This window comes from Etheostoma cragini, chromosome 3, assembly GCF_013103735.1.
Source record: "Etheostoma cragini isolate CJK2018 chromosome 3, CSU_Ecrag_1.0, whole genome shotgun sequence".
NCBI classification, from domain to species: domain Eukaryota; kingdom Metazoa; phylum Chordata; class Actinopteri; order Perciformes; family Percidae; genus Etheostoma; species Etheostoma cragini.
Window position 1 is genome coordinate 26,111,660 of NC_048409.1, and position 22,083 is coordinate 26,133,742.

Genomic DNA, 22,083 nt, shown 5'->3' on the forward strand with positions numbered 1-22,083 from the left:
TGTTCCTGCTAATTTGCATTTGGATGTTTTTACTTCAGCACTGTTGGTCTCAGCGGAAAAAAAGAGTGGTCATGCTGTGCATGAGGGCCAGTGAGATCTCACAGTTTGGATAAGATTAGCAAACAGCATCATTACAGTATGTATCAACATCAACTGTTGGCACTTGCTTTACAAAAACAACAAACTAGCTTATTCCCTTATGTCGAAAAGCACGGGGAGGTATTTCTGCTGGTGGCAGGAGGTCTGGAGGGTCACAGACCTTTGAAAACTAAAGATTGTTATTAACAAATGTACCTGGTCAAGTTAATGATAACTTAGAAACTGCTGTCACAAAACACAGCCAAGGCTAAACTGTTACCATGGATCTCACCATCTTTCAGCATAATGAATGTGAACAGAGCCTGCTATCATTAACTTAGTGGCTAGCATCAGCATTAGTGTATGGTGATAGCTGGTGCTATAAGTCGGAGGTGATATGTTACCAGTTAAAATACCCAACCTCTGGAGCCGTTCTTGCTAATGCAATGTTTGGCAGTGGTGGAACGTAACTAAGTGATTTACTCAAGGACTGTACTTATTGTTATGGTTATATACTTATAATTATTTCTGTACAAATTTGAGGTACTTGTACTTTACTTGAGGCTTTTCTTTTCATGCCGCTTTCCACTTCTATTGTACTTTTTACACCATTACATTCATCTGACAGCTTTAGTTATAATAAATAGGGATTTTGCAAACAAAACACATTTAATTTATAAAATACAATGCTTTGTTATAAATTGAACTACCCAACAATATATAGGCCACAAGAACAGCTGAAATGATTAGCCCATTAAACAGTTTTGATCGTTAACGGTAAAAAGGTGAGGATATTTCTGCATTGAGTGTTTTTTACTTTTAATACTTTAGGGACATTTTCCTGATTATACTTACATACTTTAACTTCAGTAACATTTCCAATGCAGGATGCTTACTTGTAACAGAGTATTTTTACATTGTGGTGTTAGTACTTGTAATTCCACCACTGATGTTTGGTAGTGTGACTATCACACCTTGCTTTGACTCAGTTTTAGTTGTTTTCAATTAGTCCTAAGATGATTTATTAGTGTTCAGTTTGCTGCCATGTTTCTCTTGTTAAAGGATCACAGGTAGGGACTCAAAAGGTTCCACCGCACATGACCATGGAAACCTTAAAAGTTGCTCCATTAACATTTCAGGGAGCTGCTTCTCTTATCCAGAGTGACTTGAATCAGTGAGTAGAGATTTTTACTGTAATTCTCAATGACTGCAACAGGACGAGTCTTCCTGAGTTATTGCTAGAATACACTGTTGAATGTGTAGAGTTCAGTATTTTAGAATTGTTTTAGAACTGTGCCCAGGTTTTCCTGCATGCAATATCCTCCCAGTGTCTGCTTGTTAGAAATGACCAAACGTACACATTCATGGTAAACTGACATGATGTGTGTTGGTTTTTAGATTTTTAGTGTGTGGTGAAATACATTGGTTTTTCACACATTTCTTTTATCACATTTAAAAAAAAAGGTCAAGTAGAATATTTCCTCCACACTTAAAATGTGTAATATTGTGAATATTAAATATTGTAAAATGTTTGTTTAACCATGCTGGAATTAAATAAAATGTTTCATGTAAAAACTGTATTTTTTTCTCTACTCGTTGCATAATGCTGAGCTTTCCTCTGGATGAAGAGGCAGAGACACTTCCTGCCAGCTGGAGCTTATTTTTACATTATTCATAAAGGAGTCTCGCATATAAACCTGAGTAAACACATTTTGTAATGGTTCGAATTCTTTATGTATTTTGTTGTGCAACTCATACTGAAACAAATTGTTTTTCCAAATATATATGACCTGAAATGCAGGCATACTGTTTTTAATTTAAAACGGTTGAATATGTTTTTGATTTAATTGTCTGTGCAAATGTTTTCTGGCCATTTCTTCAAGATGGAATATGTTCCATTGTAGCTGGGCAAGGACCCCTTTTAAATTTTATGGCTAGCAGCTTATGAACACATCGATGAGATGAAATAAAGCATACAAGGAATAATTCACCGCTAATTTGATTTAAGATAGTTAGTCCTTTTTTTAAATCTCTGAGTTTTGGTAATTGAAGTTGTGTGTTGATTAGCAGAGGAACAAACATGGCCTCTAGTTTCTCTCTCAGAACAAAGAGCCAGAGTTGCCCATAAAAAGTCCCTTTAACAGCACTTTACTGCCTGTTAAAAAATATGGTACTAATTACCAGTGGTACTGTGTGCTGATGGTCACCACCTTAGTTGAAATCTGAACGGCACAATTCGGAGCAATCAGAGTGAGGAAAAAAGACAGACAGTTTAATTTCCTTGACTTTTACTATGTTTTTTCTTGCATGAACGCTGGGAAAAGAAGTATTTTACAGATCAAATCTTACCGCCAACAACAAGCATTTGCTCTGAATTAAAACAAGTCTCATTCTTTGAAAGAACAACAACAGGCCTCACGACATGCAGCTAGTCCAACAACAGCCACAAATGTGGGACTGTACATTACTACTATCATTTAAAATGGTTTCTAACGCGACTCTTTAAATAATGCATTTTATTTTTAACCAAGACAAAAATTTTGCTCAAAACAAACTAACAGGCAAAGTGGGTTTAATGAAAGAATTTCTGGTTATCAATCTCCTTTGCTACGGGCAAAGCTAGTACATTTAAGGAAAATACATTTTTTAGAGATCTATCACTAGAGGCAAGAAAAGGATTTTGGTCAAAAGTTTCTAATATACAAAATACACAACGGCTACACACGCCTCCGCTCAATTAAAATGTATGATGCTGAAAGGCCGAGTGGGGAATATTACTAAATGATGTCAAAGCATATTTCAATTACACTGTAAACATCTAAATTACTTCAGCAACATAGTATTAGTGTAATTACTTTTGTCGAATGTACTTACATGATAATCAAAGGCATGAGAGGACCAAATTTAATCAAACATATTGAGTGAGAGGCTATAAGAGCAGCAACACACTCATGGGGAAGTGATGGAAAAGGAGCTGCTACACGTCACTGACTGGAATAAACATGTTCTCTTTGTCGGCGCTTCTTTTTCTCATGGCTCATTCAGACAATAGGCACACCGTTAAACTTCAAACGCACACAAAGAATGATGGTGGGCTGAGGACACAGCAGACACCAATAGAGGACAGGAGAGGACGGCTGGTCTCCAACAACGTCTGGGTCAACTGGCTTCTGATTTAACAATGTTAAAAGCAGGGTTAGATAGATACTGGTACTAAAAGAAGTTCCTCCCTGACCAGAAGGTGTATCAAAATACTCTATGAGATGAAACTTCATTTTATCTGCACTTTAGATTTGGTTAATTGCTCAGTGAGACCTAAAATAGCTGTTAAGCTTAAAAGAAATTAGTTTCCAAGAGTCTATAATAAATTTGCGTCTGTGTTTCCACCCCGAATGAATGCAATTTAAGAATAAACTAAATTTAAAATGATTGTTAAGCCTTCACAGTCAAACCAAGAAATGAAATACTATAAGTGGATGTAGTTGGAATCACACTGATATGTGTCCAGTTGTATGTGAGGAGAAAAACACAAAACACAGTGTACAGAAAAACACAATCCTAGACACAATTGGGTTTCAGTTGAACACACAAGTGTGCCAGTGTGATGCTGATGGGGGAGGCAGGCAGGTGGGCTGGAGGGTGGCGGTTCTTCCTGGAAGAGAGGTGGGACTCTAGGGGAAGTTGGTGGGGAAGAGGCTTAGCGGCTGGCCCTCGTTGGTGGGCAGTGGGGAGCGGTAGCCCTCGAAGTTGCGTGGGATGCTGCCGCTGGTGGAGCCCGAGCTGTTACTGAGGGTTTCGATGCTGCCCTCCCTCTGCAGCTCTGCAGGGAGAGAGAGGGAGAAAGAGAGTATGTGTGTGTGTGTTAAATTGACACCATCAGGTGATCTGTTCATGCCCGGAGTGTTTTCTGACAGATACCTTTTATCACTATTCTGGCAAAAACAGAATGCCCTCATCATTAGGGCTAAGTATCAAACCCCAATACTTTTTAAGTACCAAATGAAACGTGTCTGTAGCATCACATGTTTAAAAAATGTGAAACACCACGTTAAATGCTGTCTCACGCAGGCGGCATCTAGTTCAGTCGGTAAGTTGTTGGCTGCGTCCTGCAGGGGCGCGGGCTCGAATCCGGCCCGCGGACCTTTGCTGCGTGTCACTCCCTCTCTCTCTTCCCCCATTCATGTCTATTCACTGTTGCTCTATAATAAAAGGGAGAAGCCCCAAAAATGTATCTTTTAAAAAATATGATTTGCTAACTCCTGATTTAAGTCAAAGCTTTTTTTACTTAAACCAATTATTAATTATTTTTATTTTGGCTTTTCTAAGTCTGCTTGTATTAAACATCTTTAAACACAGTTTTATCAGTTTAGCTTGTTTTGTTAAAGGATGGAAAAAGGACTTTGTCAAAGAACGTATAAAAAAAAAGAAAAAAAAAGTATTTGTATCGGTACTTAAAGTATTTTATTGGCACCAGTAGTCAAAAGCTCTACTCTACTAAAATTAAGGGCAAGTACTGGTGTCATATTTGGGAAGACAAACAGCTTTAAGCTTGACACCAGGTTGCATGTACAAGGCAAAACTGTTTAACGTAAAAGCTGAGAAAACATGCAAGTCATATGATCAGACCGGTTGTGAAAAAAAAAAAAAAATACCTAGGCCAACTCATTTGGAAGGGAATGTGAATTGTAAATGATAATCAAAACTATCTCTTGTAAACATCCATCCCAGGTCATAGACTTTGACCCACTGTGCATCCTGCAGTTGTGTTCATGTTCAATAGGGGATTATTACCAACGTATAGTACACTGTTATCATAACTGATAGAAATGGTGGTCAAAACGATGAAAATAAGACCCAAGTTATAATAAACCGGAATGATCCTTTAACCCAGTGTTTCAGAAGCATACATGCATAAACATGTAAAAGCAATTAAAAACATTACAGGAAGTATGAGATGATTTTAAATTTCAAAGTGTATGGCAGCCAAAGAGACACAGGACACCAAACATTTTACAGCATCATGACTAGATTGAACAGACAGTAGGAATAAAAAAGGCGATCCTTTCCTATTGCTTTACAATGAATTACTCAGCAGACCTCTATGAACGTCCACATCTGTGCTATTAACCCATAATATCAACAGACAGCAGTTATTGTGAGACACAACCGATCTTCTCCCAACATTCTTTGGGTGACACAGAGCATTTCTCTGACATGCTCACACTGTTCCATATCCCTCACTGTGGACTGACCAAGCTGCTCTGCTGATGATATGCCCATAAGGAACCTATTACTGTTATTACATGCTGTAAACCATATCCGCCAATATATAGACAGAATGGCGTGCGCGTAAGTGGCAGCACAGTATTAAGACTGTGATGCATGTAGTGTATTGTGATGTCCATCAGGCATCTAGCTGCATTCAATCTGCTGCTGCCGCTGCGGCCGGGCTGCTCTGCTGACAGTGGCCGACGCCCTGTGAATGTGCAGCAGAGTGCATCCATGACCGAGTATGGTATGACTGTCATCAACAAATTGAGAGCAGGATATAATAATGCACATACATGAGAACAAAAGTGCACATGGAGACATGCTGCTCTGGGGAGCGGGACGCAGCCAGGAGAAGCTAAGATGGCAGGCTTTTTTCACTTTGAGGGTGGCTATTCCGAACAGCTATACACAAAATTTGTTTTTAGCTATATTTGGTACGATATATCTATTGTGCATTGTCCATGCTAATTAAACAATAAATAAATAATTATCTTAGTGAAAGATTATGCAATTCTGCAGTTTCTTTCCTAGTAGTCTGTACTTTGACAGGGCAAGATAATATAGTGCGGTCAATTCATGTCATTTATTCTAACTCAAGCTTTATTTTGAAAGAAGTCTTAGGGCCTCAGTGCATCTGAAACCCTCTCCTTTCACACTTTTTTGACATTGAAATTTTGGGGACTGGGTCTGAGAGAGGTGTGCAGAGTTGTGAAAATAGGAAGGGCTTGAACTTCCCTCTTCTTCGTTCCTCATACAACTTCTTCTATTATGTTTTGTGTATACAACTGAGTACAACATCATGAATGCCTTAAAGTCCTAAAATGCAGTAAGTAAACTATGGAAATATGCTGTTCACGTTACAAAGTAAACCACAGGGAAATAAACTGGTAGATTACATTGTGTTGTTTTAGTGTCTATTTGGTCTGAACATGCCCTTAGTCCAAAAATCATTAATACATTCTGGCATGATGGCCTGAACGAATATTAAAAACCAGAGTAAATACAGAACAAAACTAAAAGCTGTCATGCTCACTGTAGCTCCAATCTGTTCTGACGTACAGTTTCTTTCTGGTATCAGATGAAAACGATTTCCACTGCTGGAGTTTTTACTGTGCCAAAATATCATGCAATGAATTCTTTCTGCTGTTTGAGGAGATGTTGAACTGCACACTGCAGTCTGTCAAAAACTGACTGCAGAAAAGATCAGTGACGTTGCGATGAACAGGAGGTCTAATTAGCTTAAAAGTCTTTTCAAATTCATACTGCACTGACATAAAACCACAGCATGTGTTTAATATGTCCTGCAGATGTTCAGAGGCCAATACGGATACTGTCTTTATGGATGCATGCAGGAAGTGGGAGCTTCTTACTTTAGCCAAGGAAACCTAATACAAACCACACTGTTATTATCCCAGCTGACACGCAATGTGCCACACTGCGGTGTTATTCCAGCCTGCTGCCCGCCCTCCCACCCCCCTCCGGTTTAATTCACCAACAGGGCAGAAATGCTGCAGTAATCCCAGACCGGGGTGAGGACTGTGAACCTGCACTGGGTTCAGATAATGTATGGAATTATTATGCCACTTATACCGGTACTTTACTGAATGACATTGCTAATAGCTGCAAATAATCTCTTAACCAGGAAATTCCAAAATGTGTCAAGTTTAAAAACCTATACAATTTGGTCTCCATAGCTCTCATATGTCTGCACTGAAACCCATGATGATAATATTGTTACAACGTAGCAGCAACTGCGATAGAAACTATGATGATAATGTATCCCACCCATTATATATCATCTGACTTCTGTCGTTGATAAAGTGAAATCTCTTGTGGAAAATACTTGAGATGATTTTGCACCTTAAAATACAATGTTTTGTACTCACGCCTGTAGAGTAGCACAGCACACACCACAGTGCCGAGGTTTATCTGTAAGAATATGGGTCATCTGTAATGATACCATTTTTCCAGCCACAGCTCCAGGCAAGCAGAGACAAGTGTTGGAGCCACCTCTACTCTCCTCTGCAGCCCTGCAACTCCATGTCTCAATGCCAATGTGACACCCAGGCGTCCTTCAGGAGGAACCCAGGGGATCTCTAACAAAATGCTGCTGTGCTTCTTTTTACCCATTCTTCCTGTCAGTCAGTAATATTTGATTCATTGCCTCCTTGTTAACTCTGTTTCTTCCATCACAGCTTCCATGCTTCCTACCACACTGACCAGCGACTTGCCCTCCCAGCTAGTCTTTTTGCCTACCCCAGATCTGCACTGTTGCTGTGTTATTGTAGGTGCTATAAGCTGCTGAACAACCCAGTAAAGCCCTAAAGGCCCTTTCTAGTGCTGCCTAATCCACCTCATTGTGCGACGCCTACCAGCTATTCAACAAGTCTTAACCTCTCACGCCCCCGACACAATCCCCCAGCACTCTAATGTTGGGGATCTTTTCCTCTGGGGCGGTTGTCAGTAGGTAAAGTAACATGGTTATTTACAAGGTGGTTTTGTCTGATGAGATATGTAGATAATGTTGTTTTGGAGTAAGGCCAATGAAGAAATGGAAACTATTTGACTAAAAAGGGCTTTTTAAGGACGGCTGATGGACCTGTCTGACAAATATTTGGTACTAATATATAGTGGCTTATCTTTAAAAATGTAATTTTCAATGCCAAAAATGATATGTATTTGAAATTTGAAAGCTGATAGCAAGATCTTAAATGCGATAAGATTTGGTTATAGTATGCGGTGTGTTGTCTCCAGATTCTTGTCAAGGAAACCTCACAAATAGCATTTGACAGCAAAAAGAACACTAAGTCAAAATTTCTTGACTCAGAAAGCTAATTGTCACGTGTACGGCCTAATCTAGGAAGTCATTCTGTTTTTGGTGTTGACTCTATATGGCGGCTGGGACTGGCGCTGTGTTCTGGGACAACACCAGTGGCCAAACTTCAAAAGAAAGAGCAAATCAAACCAAGATAGGTTAGAAAAAGCTATCCGTAAAACAGCACTGGATTCCACAGCTGGAGATAACAGAGGAGTTTTTTCAGACCAGAGATGGATGGAGGGAGGGGGTGGATTCTTGTCAGTGTTGAACAAGGAGGAGAATTTAGTTGTTTTTGGAGACGCATCCTCGCACAATCCAACAGAGACACGTATAACAACACAGAGGCGAGTTAATACCTCATCAGCCAATTGGACATACAGAGAAAATGATCAGAAATAGTGCAGTCTGCACCCTCGGCAGTGAACAGGCCTTAATCCTCTTATACACAAACACACAAACACACAAACACACACACACACACACACACACACACACACAAATCACCATCATACAAACTTTCATTTCCATACAAACACTAATCTAGTCTCAAATACAAAGTACAAAAAATACTATAGGTGTAATTGAAAAAAAAATTGCAATATAAAATAACACAACATCATGTTACACCTACACATGCTCCTAAAAAAACGTGGGTCTCATTTTCATAGTTTTGTCCATTATTCCAATCGGTTTGGTTACACAAACAGCTACATATACGGAGGCATATACGGAGCATGTCCTGTGGCCCTGACTGGCAGTGTGTTGGTGTGTGTCATGTGCATGTTGTGCTGAGCCTAGACTCACCACTAAGAAAGGATCAAAGAGAATACAAAGGTGCTCTTAATCAGAGGGTCTGTGGGTAGAGTCCCATCCATCCTTGTATCCATCCATCCATCCTCTCTTTCTCCGCCTCTGTCCCTCTCTCCCCCTGAGAGGCTGGGATGGGGGCAGTAACCCATAGCGATAGTATACTTATCCCAGCTGATTGTTTTTGTGTTTTAACTTTAATCTCAGCGTTGGCCCCAGCTGGCTCTGATTAGTGCTCTCACGTCACATTCCAACCCCCAACAGTCTCCTACACACACTTACACTTACACAGAAGTGCATACACACACTTCCCATTTGAAAAATGGCTCACAAACATATTGGTGTTGGCATTTTCGTTCCTTCAGGAACCCACCAACTAATGTAGATTTAGTCACTGCTATCATTTTAGCTTTCTATAGTAGAAAAAAAAAAATACATATTTTTTTTTTTTAACCAGGATCCTATTGAGAGAAATGTACGGTGACTTTCTTGCAGAATGCTTGGTGATCACATATCTACCAACTGCAACTCTACCAACAACTGTGGTGACATTTTTAGTCATGACGGTGATGCGGCTATGTGACATTGGTTTGTCGCTACCTGCAGTGATAATGGTTCCTCTCATGGCAATGACATGCCTACCTGTAATAATAATAATTACAGAATTTCCCTTCGGGGATCAATAAAGTTTTTCTGATTCTGATTCTGATAATACTAAAACAATCCATAGGAATTATGTTTCCACTTGTGTTTTATGGTTTCTAGCCAATATTCTAGAAACACTGTGGGTGTGATTCCTGTTTCTCAGGTCATTTAACCCCCCTTAATTTCCAAAATATTAAAAAAATCAAAGTCAAAGTAACTTAAATTACCAAGGAAATGTTATGGTGTCCCTGCAGATGATATATGGCCCTATAACATGAAAAAATTGTACATGCTGCATTTTGCTAATTTTAGCTAAATTTTCCATTGTGGCGGATATTTTGACTGATGAGTTTCTACCTCAACAGCATCTAGTAATAAACCCAATTGCTAGGCAAATGCTGTAGAACACAGAATAATCAGGTCTGGTCTGGGAAAAGCACTGAGGGAAACAAACTCTAAGAAGTCATTTCTCACATGACTTCAGGTTTTTGAAAAAAAAAAAGCCCACAACTTTCCAAATATGTCAAATCACAAACAGTGTCACATAACAAATACATTTATCTATTTTACCAATGTTAATTTAATTAATAGCACTGGCATGTTATCACTTAAAATGCTGAGTTCAAATAAAATAATAAAACCTATATTTAACAAATACCATTAATAATAAGGACTTACAGATGTTTTTCAGATGAAAACGGGTTAACATCACTTTGTGAGCCCTTGCTCTATACAATCCTTAGAAAGCTGGCCAGTTGGACGATTGAGTCCACATTAGTGGGAAAGCTCATTAACATATACCGGAGATCATCCTGATGGACTGTGAAAAGCCAGGCTTAACACACCCTCCTGTGTAAAGGACAGCTCACAATAATGTGGCTGGAGACACACACCCACACACCCACCCACACACACACACACACACACACACACACCACATACAGCATATCAGGGTAGATGCAATTTGCAGTGTTTAAATGGAGCCACGTGAACCTTTTTCATTTATGCACTGTTCAAATACTCGCGACTAGCCTGAATCATGCTCAATGTAACTCATTTTTGTATTTATTCATATTTGCAAGTTAACAGGAAACATTTTTGACTAAAGGCAGTCCTGAATTTATCAACACAGATGATCCCCTCTTCTACATCTTCCCTGATGGATCACAGAGGGAAAGAGATGCTTTGAGCACCTTTATAAACAGAACAGTAACCTCATCCAGCTCACATACTGGCAAATCCACTGAGAATGCCGGCCTCATGATTGAACTCTACAGGGTAAACCACAGCAAACAGCTAGTCCCATGAATCATGACACTCATCAGGTTGCGTGATTAAGAAACTAATGAAAAAGAAAGTAAGTGATTCATGGGGCTAATCCAAGCCCTTGAGCGTGGACTTTCTCTTCGTCTTCTCCGACTGTGTATTCTATGCTACGCCGCCAAATACACAGCTGACCACAACTTTCCCAGCGGCTGCTCATTAGAGTGTGTTATAAGGGGTGCCAACAACAGGCTGGGACACTCCTGACACTCTATGTGGGCCGCTTTGAATTAGACCTCTAATGAAAACCTAGTGTTGACCCAGGATTTGACTGGCTATTTACACAGAGCAGACTGACAGCCGCCTCACCACTGGACACTGTATGAAACTGCTTTTATAGGGCGACTGCTGCGCATGGACCAAAAGAGAGCAACAGCAGATGAGTAACAAAAACAGCAAATATGGTAAAGGAATGTTGTATTGAGTATGTTCAACTGAATTTGTATATTCAGTAGTGCTGTCAGTTAAATGCGTCTTTAACGCAAACCCATTTTAACGGCTTCAATTTTTTTATCGCAAGATTAATGTTCTTTTTGGCCTGGCGAACTTTGTAGTTTTCATTCAACAACTAGTAACATTAGAAAAACTACAACACCACAACAGATTTAGCTAAAGCTGAAACAAAACAACAGGCAGGCTGCATACACTTGTTTGGGCTTGCAAGCCGGCCAAAGAGTAGTAACGTTACATTACGAGTGGATGGCGAGCGTGAGACACTGAAATGGATACCAATAAGATTCTGAATGGAAAGTTTAGTTTTTAAAAGTTGGCAAATGGTACAATTGACCAGACCAAAGTGATCTGTGTGTTTTGTCGTTGTGAACTGAGCAATCATCGCAGGATGTCCAGTCTGAAATACCACTTGATGGCCAAGCACACAGCTGACGCCAATTCTCCGCCCCCTCGTCAAGTCAAGTATTTTCTTCACCCTTTAATTGATGGACAGTGTAACATTGTGTGAGAGATTATTTGCTCCAAGTAAGAATGTTAGTGGGAAATTGAACACTACAGTAGGCTATATGCCAATGTTGTTTTCAATTTTTCAATCAAAAGGGACATTTAGAATAGATAAAAATGTGCAATGAATTGCATGTTAACTATGACATTAATGTGATTAATCGCGATTAAATATTTTTGACAGCACTAATATTCATCAAACACACAAACAACTAACTACAAGTAATTCAACTACAGATAAGATCATTTGAGGACTTTCTGAAAACAAGGACATTTACATTTAAAGGAAATCTACAAGTTACTATAACTTGGGTCATGGGTTCTTTTGACTTTGTAGTACTGCCCCAAGTAATTGCTGTGATCTCGGAACGCAGTCCAAAGGGGCAAGAACCACGAACAATCAGATGATCAGATTTGTTTAAAAAAAAAAAAAAGATAAAATAATTACCTAAACAATCCGTTATAAACATCAATCACAATATAGGCGACTTCATAGTTCAACTTTGACCTACCATACCTTTTGTCATTATACAGTAATGGGGCCCTATTTTTGTACTTATTTTTTTTTAGTTCTATTTTGGAGAGAAGGGGCTTGCTAAGGTAGAATATAGATCAGGATGAATAAATATGCTACCAGCCAGTCAAATTACTTGTCTCGTAAAAGCTAAGGAAATCACAGTGACGCATGGCAGCTCAACAACAAGAGAACTAAAAATGCTTCTCCAACAAACCGCATCACCATGATGCAGATCACGCCCTGTGAACACACAGCGCTACAATCTGCAGATTTCCTAAAAAGGTAATTGGTGCAATGACGAAAGAAATTAATAATAAATGTAAAGGGTTACATCATATATTAAAATGTGACAGCAGCGTTTGCTTTGTAATTCATTACAAGAATAATACATGAACCGCTGAACTTTTAACTTACAGCATATTCAATTTTGAGCCCCTTGCTGGTTCAGATGCAGCGTTTACAATGATGCCATAATGGATCATCTGGGACTCAAGGTCCACATGTGCAGGATTGTACAGTATGGACATACTATGGGAGATTCTGGAGCATTCTCTAAACTACTCAAAACATACTCAAAACACAAAAAACTAAGGAATATCGTTTGGTCATCCCTCCAGTAAACTCCAGAGGCTTGCAAAGTGTATGCCAAGGAACACTGAAGCACCTAAAAAAGACACTTTGTGCGGGGTTTCAAGCAGTAGCTTTCTCTGTTATCTCTGTTGATGGAGGTTGAGGTTTGTGGAAATTCTATCTCTTTTCTACATGAATCAAAAAAGTGCTTGAGGCTCACATATGCACTTTAAAAAGTCAGTGCATCAACAGTAAGCACATTCAAACGCTTCTACTTGTGTAAGCACTTCACAACAAACTGCCTATGGTGGAGAACAGATCCCACTCTGTTGTCTACTGAAATATCCTATCCTGAACACACAAGAATGCAAAGATGAATGGTTTGATGTCCTTTGACTAACATCTTGGGAGACCCCTGTCAATGATTTTGGACAGGAGGGCTGGTCTCAGCTGAAAGAGGTTGCTGGTGTTGGTGTCCCCTGAGGAATCTGATGGACCGCACAGTGTCAGGAGGCTGTCGCTCATCATCAGATCACATACTTGACCAGCCTCCCAACCACGGCAAGGTATGGGCTAGATAGTGCTGCTGCTGAACAGTGTATGTGTGTGGGTAAGATGTTATGTATTTTATCACAGAATACTTCATGTTCATTGCACTTGTCACACTTTGAACACATGATTTAAAGACGGTTATGGAAACCTACCTCCAACTCTGCTTTGACTCAAAACGAAGTCATTTTGTTAGGCACAACACTTACATACTATAACACACTGATTAATCTCTCTGGGTTAAAAGTCTCACATCAAACTGCACATCTGGTTACTAAGAAATTTTGCTAGCCAAAATCCTTCCAACATTACTGAACAGAACACTAATCAACTAATAATAACTACACTATCATTTTACTGTGCAAAATCATCGCAGAGTGGGGTGCTAAATAAAGTTCAATCCCCTTTCTCGGATTGTATTGTATTCTTGTTGACTGCTTATAATTTATGGCTTTTTACCTCCTTGTGTGTATTGTTATATAATTCTTTTGTGAGTTATGTCTTGGCTACTGTAACCCTGAAATGTCCATCTGTGATCATACCGTGCTCTAAGTGTTATATTAAGGTTAGGAAAAAATTGTGGTCATTGTGAAATGAAACCAACGCTGACTGTCAGTAGGAAATGGGAAAGACAAAGGCGGTGTCCCTGTCCGATTAGTTACCTGAAACAACTTATAAAAATCAAGTCTCTGGAAATGCAATATTTCTTCCCATTTCTTCTTTGATTTGGTACATCCTTGCTTTTGTACTTTGACTAGTTCTTCTGCTACAGACCTAAAATTACACAACACGTATGATGTGGCCAGGAAACCTTTTGTCCCGTGTCATAATTTGATGTACCAACCTCATCATGCTGTCTCCTTACCGTGCTGTGCACATAAAGTCCTATCTGACATCATAGCAGGGCATCTTTTCTAATGTCTGATAGTATTCATTCTCCAATACTATAGAAATTATGCAAACAGTATCAGTCACAAAGTCAGATGATTGAATCTGATGGTGTATTGATAAAATGTAAATAGTGGCCCGGTTTTTCTGTCTAGATTGAGTCACCTTAGTAACACAGACATCAAACACACACATTTAATCATGAACACACGCTTGGGACTTCGCAGCGCTTTTTTCTTGGAGCAAGTGTGAAATCAGAACATGAAAGCAAATGTCTGTAGAACCACAGAGTTGGTAAGAGGAAAAACAAGGCTCCACTAAGCATAACACCAATGTTCTATGGGTACAGGTTAACCCTGAGAGACAGGGAAACACATACTGTACACACACCGTACACACACACACAAACAGCAAAGCAGTCAGCAAAGGGTCAAAAGGGAAAAGGTTCAGCTGGTCTGTATAAAAGAGCAGAGTCCTTTGAAACGCTGCTTGAGGATGAGAAGCTGGATACAAAGGAGCATCCATTACATTTGGATTGCCTTTATATACAGTAGAAAAGATGATTTCGGAGTGGACAAATCTATCATGCTTGGGTTTGAATAAACAGCAAGTTTGTTGTTCATAGGGTTTGAGCTTTAAGAAGCATGATTTTCTTTATCAGCTGTCATGTGAAGCAAACACACCTCCTTCAAATAGTTTAGATGCGGGTCAAAAGAACAAAGGTCAAAAGGGTTACATTCAAAACAACAGAAGAATGCAAACGACCTGCGCACACACACACACACACACACAGAGACACGCACGCTCACACACATGGTTTGACATGAACACTGACCAAATGAGCATAAGAACTATATTGTTTGGGTATCAAGATATTATACAACCAATTCTGTTGACTGAAGTGGTGCAAATGCATGTTTTTTTGTCATCTAGAAAGGTTAGGAGTAGTTAAAAAATGACACTAAACAGGCAGATTATATCCTGCAGATTACACAGATACTAACATGGATATAATACATGTACTGCTATAGTAATGTAAATTACAAAACATGCTTAATCAGATACTTTTAATCACTAAGGTTCTGCTAATATTTTAGACTATATATATAGAAAAGCTTCATTTAAGTATTTAAAAAACAATAAACGTAAACCAGTCCAAAATAAGTACAAGTTGCAAGATCTGTGCTTGGACTATTACAAACCCTATACAGTGAACTAATGAAGAGAATCAGTTCAAATTGAACCCTGTAATTGACTTCCCCAACCAACCCAAAGTCGGGGCTTTTAAACTTTTCTAACCTCTCAACAGGAAACACAATGTACATAAACCAATTAGTGGCTTGAAATAGCAACCAATGTACGTGTAGGAAGCTATTGCTATCTTGTCTTCCTCTCAAATTACTGCCAGTCTGCGCCAGTAGATGACTGTGCTCATCATAAGGATGATTTTAGCTCATTTCCTAATTACTGAATTGCACATCCTTGTATTGCTTTTGTTTGCATTTGAGTGACGTGGAGTAGAAAAGAGAGATAACATTATCTCTATAGCCTCAACGTGAAGCAGATGCTTTTATATTCCATAAGTGTTTTAATGTGGCATAATCACGGCTGAGCTTTCACCTTGGACACGTGGTTACACAGATCCTCAATGTATGTCAGTCTGTATGATTATTAATACACAGAACATGATACCATTGCTTCAGTTTTTATTCTCTGCCCGACAGAGTTTTGATCTGATTTAATTGATACACTTTGTTTGCCAGTGTTGGGCTTTATCTTAGATTGAATATTTCTCTCATGGAGCAGAGGATACGATGGAGAGGATATGATTGTATTTAAAAGCCTCAGTGGGGTAGCAGCCTGTAAAATGCGCTAATGTGCGGAAACAATCTCATCCTGCTTCACACTAGAAAGCCAATGTCAATTAAAAGCTGTTGTGAATTTTGAAGCTGTTAATGCACAAAGAAGAACTGAACAAGTTTGGGTATCAGTGGAGTTAGCATCTCAAAGGATCTGAATGTTTTACATGCTAGTTAGATTAGACTGCTTATTGGTTTTCCTTACATAAAGGAAATTTTTTTTCACAGCACAATAGCCAGACACGCAGAGCTGCTCACTTATGCTCACCATAGAATGGGCTTGAAAATATGAACATGTGGCTGTCCTGGTGTTAAAGATGCATACCATGCAGTAATGGCATTCCCAGTTCAATCCCCGCCAGGAATCTTTGTCGCGTGTCCTCATGTCTGTGATGGTTTCATGCTTCATACAATGAATATGAGATATCAGCTGTGCAGGCAGATACAATAAAATCTTGCTTATTTCCAAAATAGTAAGGCTTATTTTTGGAAAATACAAAAGAGGACTGTTTCAATATGGGGCTTTAAAGTCTGCATAAATGGAAGGAAAGAGGGGAATGAGCAAAGCATTGTAAGGCAGTAGCTCAGTCCGTTGGGAGTTGGGTTGGGAACCGGAGGGTCCCCGTACGGACCAAAGTATGGTGTTGGACTGGTTTCTGCAGAGGTGCCAGTTCACCTCCTGGGCACGGCTAAGGTGCTCTTGAGCAAGGCACCGAACCCCCAACTGCTCGGGGCACCCTTCCATAGGCAGCCCCACACTCTGACATCTCTCCATTAGTGCATATATAGGTACTGAGCAAGTGTGTGTATTTCAGGCCTGTGTGTAATGTGTGTAATAACAACAGAGTGAAAACATTGTAATTTCCCCTTGTTGGATTTATAAAGTATACATCTGCATTATTATTATTATTATCATTATTATTATTATTATTGAAAGATGATACCGCTCTTTGAGTATGCACAGTGTGTATTTAGACAATATGAAATGTGGTTTAACATATTGTGTGTGAATTTCCATGCCGCTTTTTTCATTCAGCTATACTCGTTACTCAAGTTTTATTTAGCCCATATTCACAGTCATAATACTGTATTCAAGATATCAAGATATAGCCTACTACCTGATGTGATAACATTCTTCCTTCCATATTCTCCTCTTAGTTTCTCTCCAAGCCATTTCTTAGAAGATGCAAACACATATACACAGACATGTCCTTGGTTGGGCATTCTGTTGACAGGAAGTTCCAGTGTTGTGGAAAGCTGGCCTGGCTCAGCTCAGCTCAGCTGCCTCTCCATTATGTATCTTATCACTTATTCATGCCACCATATTTTATTGATACACACACACTTCGCATGCAGGGTCATGTTAGGAGAGATTGTGTGTGTGTAATGTATGTGTATACATGAGAGTCAGTATGACAGGGTGTGAGCTGAATGTGTGCATACACGTGGTTAAGTGTATGTACTCCCAAAAACCCATTATCTGTCTGTTTAACGTGTGACCTTTTGTGTGAATACAAACACTTTGCCTACACTGCATGTGTTGCCCGAGTTTGCTGCGGATAAGAAGATCTATGTTCCAGTATGTGCAATCCGTCTGTGATATGATGGTATGATGATACAGTAAAACTGATTAATAGAACCACAGCACAAAAATTAGTTTCCTTCAGTGTTTTCTTTAAGAATATGTCGTCACTTGGATTTCATACTAACGCTGACATTTGAATAACTGAAGTATCAGCTTCAGTGTCAGAAGCTGAAACTTCAGTTATTAAGGGTGTTTCCCAACGTGTTTTACACACATGCAGTTAGTGTGCTTGTATAGGCCAGAGCATGTGAGCGGTGAGAATTTCCACTCCTGGCTCAAAGAGCTGTTCGTTCCCTCTGCTCCCCTTCTGAAAACAGCGCCGCCTTCACCGTAGATTTCAACCGGCTACAATTAAATCACCAATTGAAATTGAAAAGAAAAAAAAGAAGCTGCATTGTATTTATCAGATGAACGGCCCCCATCCTCTCTCCATGCATGCAGCTTTTCCAGCAAAAAGTCCCATGGATGACAGAAAGAAAGAGAAAGAGAGTTTTATGTGTCAATCCACACGATCCACAAGTTAGGCTACGTGTAATAGGCAGTTGAAATGAATCACACGCAACTCCTCTTCATACACAAATACACATGCAATTCAGGGGATAGCCCAGGGACAACCATTGTACTGTGCCATTGGAGCAGTTTGGCAGTTTGATGCCTTGCTCAAAGGGCACCTTGGCAGTACCCAGGAGGCAAAGTGGCATCCCTCCAGCTGCCAGTCCACTCTCCATACTTGGTCCATTGGAGATAAGACGACACATTTTTAAAATCTGATCTGCATTCCATCTAAAATCCTCCCCCTTGCGCTCCCCGCTCACACGCACTTAGCACCAGTCACATGATTTATTGTAGGTACATACAGTACTCCTAGGCATAACATGAACAAATTTGAATGTATTCAAGTATAATTTGGGCTTTATTCACCTAATCTCATCTTCTTTGCATTGTGTATACAGATAGCAATACTACATCTGTGCCGTGCTTTAATGTCATTCATGACATGTTGATTCAATAAAGATTATTTAGGGCATTTTCACCCCTATAGTTCATTTGCTTTGGTCTGAATCAGTTGATAAGTTTGTAAACTTGGAGTAGTCATTACCCTGGTTTGGTTTCACACCCGTAAAAATTCAAGTGTACCAAAATGCATCATGACAAACCACGCAAGAACATACACGCTTACTTAAGTGTCTGGGACAGAAGATGGAAAGTAAATTATGGAAGAAGGTCCTGTGTTCTGGATTAGTGCATATTTCTTGCATCGCCGTGGTCAAACCAGCTCATTTCATTTGAATAATCAGACATTGTCACGCAGACTTTGCTCTGCTATGCCGGTGTTTGTCTCCAACTTTGACCAGGAAAATGCTAGTGACAGCGAGCTTGACCCCAGTCTGTTTCTGTGAGAGAACCATTGCAAGCTGCCACTGTGTGCATGGTCTGTCGCATCGCAGATCGCAAAGCATACCTGACTACAGGAGTCATTTAGCTCACACCTGTGGAGTACACACACATTAATAGTTGTGGTTCAAGGTCGGATCACGTTCTCATCACAAACAAACCGCTACAGAGTTCAATTGAAAGCGTACCAACACCACCTCATCAAGCAGGTCCTGGTATGCTTGTTTTGTCCGCTTTTGGTGCGTAGCCGAGTGCGATTGCCGCATTCCCACCTGCCCAAACAAACTGCACCAAGGGGGGAAACAAACTCTAGTGCGACTGAAAGTCATTCAATTGAACTAAGTGAGGCAGGTGTGAAAGCCCCCTTAAATAATGTTTTTAGGCCTTTTGAGTAAAATGTATCTAATGTTTTAAAGAACACCAATGGGAGCTTACGCTGAAGAATCCAAAAAAGTCCAGTATGCTTAAAAGGAACGAGGTCATACAACGGATCATTTAACTACGTCTAAAGGCAAACATTTTTATGTATTGATATTTAGCAGGGACAATGCAAAATTTATTTATTGTACCAGATCTACCTAAATGCTAATTTTCATCTGTATGCCTGTTCAGAAGAGCCACACTCAAAGTGAGCACATGCTCATAGCAGTCATAGCTTCTCCTGGCTGTATCCCACTGCCTCCCTTTTTTCTGTCTTTTGCATGACTTTATAGTCTCAATGCAACGGCGCACATTTTCAGACAGTCTCCCCTTTAAGGCATACATGGTATTGCACTCAGTTGTATACACAAAAATGATGAAAGTTCTGTGAAGAATGAAGGAAGACTTTAAAATAGAAGTTCAAGCCGTTGCTACTTTCACTACTCTGCACACTTCTCTTAGACAAAGTCCCCCAAATTTTGATGTCAAAAAGGTGTGGAGGGACAGGGTTTAAGATGCATCATATGCACCAAGGCCCTAAGGCTTCTCCAGAAATGCAAAGTTTGAGTTATAATAAAGGACATGAGTGGACTTACCTATATTTTCTTGCCCTGTCTTAGAGCAGACTGCTCAGAGAGAACCTGCAGAAGTGGATAATCTCGCACACAAAGAAGCACACAAAATGTTGTACTTACAAATAACTGGACCACGATGTATCCTATCCTACGATTATCCTTGCATGACATTCTGCTTGACACAAAAACCATAAGTCTACGTCAAAAGTGCAACCCCCGGTTCACCAGGAGTAGATGTATTCAAAATTGGTTCTTTCACTGAGTGCAACAACAAGATATGATTTGGTTGATCAGATTGGCCATGGATTATAAAAGATTCATGTTCACCAACTGCTCTTGGGTCAAATACAATCTCATGATTGTTATTCACATTTCGGAAATCATAAGGTTGCCATTGCACTAGTACACAATATTGTCGTTTAAGACAAAATAGGATGAGGCGTGGGAACCAAACGAACCTGTGAGCTCATGTCTTTTTTGCTATGGCAGATATACATCTGGTCTCTCTCTCTTGTTCAGGCAGATTTCCAGCCAGCCTGGCCAATCACAACCAGTTATCTAATTTGGTGATTGTTTAAGACGATGGCTGACAACTGTCACCATTAAGGCATTTTAGAAAACAACCAAGATGCCTGCAACTAATGTGGAACTTTCTGTTAAAGTGCTATTTTCAACTTCTAAAGTCAAAAACAGCATCACTCGTTTACAGACATGTACACAATCACAGCTCACTTCTGCAATCTGTTTACATTTGTCTGTCGCTCAGCGCTATGTCACATGTTTTGTTCTGATTGGTTGTAGGTCTATCCAGTTGCGTCAGAGGCATTTTAGTCTATGACCATTGATCACGCCCATAGAATGTATAAAAGGAGTGTGTGTTTATTTTGAAGAAGAATCAAAACTAACGATTGGCACCATAAACTCATTAGGAAAATGTTTACTGAGGTAATAAAGCAAGTGAGAAGTAAGGTCATTTTCTAACAGAATTCTATTCAATCTGACATCTTTTTGTAACCAGTGGAGTCAGCCCCTAATGCCTTTACAAAGAATGCAGGTTTAAGGCACTGCCGCATTGGCTTCACTTTTTACACTTTTTATACGCAGAAGCTAAGTTAATTTCTTTATACAGTCTTTGATAATGCTCCTTTGAAATCAAAAATTAAGTAAAAGGCTTCAGACTAACTCGCATTTGCAATTTGGTTGGGTGATGTCAGGCTGATGAAGGACTATTGCCTTTGTGCAAAAAGCTAAGAAGTTAATATTGTAGTTCCGGTGCAATTGTTTATCTACAACTTACAATGTACAAGATCCCCCTGTGTGCTCTGTAACTTTACACCATGTAGTCCATTCAAGCATCACACGATGGAAGTCACTCGTATCAGCTGGAGCGACAGTTTGGAGAAAATGGCCTGGACGCAGTTTGAGTGACGGGTCACAGATCACGGCGAGTTATTTTCTCTAGTCAGTGGAGCGACAGAAGCAACAGCGACAAGTGTTTTGCTGCATGCTGCCGCCGCCGCCGCCGGTGCTGAAGCAGATTGGATGAAGCGGATCGCCCTCAGCCACGAGTCCATTTCTGATGCTGTGCACAAAGTATGTCTCCATCTCTCTTGTTGTCTGACCAAGCCAAAACAGACGCGGGAACAGGGCTTTAAAAAGTAAGTCCCACCACTCTCACCATTTCTTTTTTTCTTTCTTGCCATAATTCTCTCTCACTCTGCTTTCACTTGCCCTCCTTTTCTGTGAACCCTTATAACCCCTTGTGTGTGTGTCTCCCTTGAGCGAGCTGTTAAGTGCAGTCTCCAAAAACTCCACAAAAGCCCATT

The 22,083-nt window shown here is 39.8% G+C and overlaps 1 protein-coding gene and 1 long non-coding RNA gene across 2 annotated transcripts in view; one reads left to right on the forward strand and one right to left on the reverse strand.

Annotated features, from left to right (window-relative positions):
- Positions 1 to 2,353: 2,353 nt before the first annotated feature.
- bcas3 (BCAS3 microtubule associated cell migration factor) overlaps positions 2,354 to 22,083 on the reverse strand; it is a 305,863-nt gene continuing 286,133 nt past the window's right edge. The window contains exon 24 of the mRNA XM_034867219.1: positions 2,354 to 3,898. Within this exon, the coding sequence (XP_034723110.1) occupies positions 3,750 to 3,898 (149 nt within the window). The 3' untranslated portion in view covers positions 2,354 to 3,749. The remainder of the gene's footprint in view (positions 3,899 to 22,083) is intronic.
- LOC117941961 lies at positions 11,738 to 21,739 on the forward strand. Its single transcript, XR_004656015.1, has 3 exons — positions 11,738 to 11,852; positions 20,184 to 20,190; positions 21,729 to 21,739. It is a non-coding gene; the product is annotated as an uncharacterized LOC117941961 (long non-coding RNA).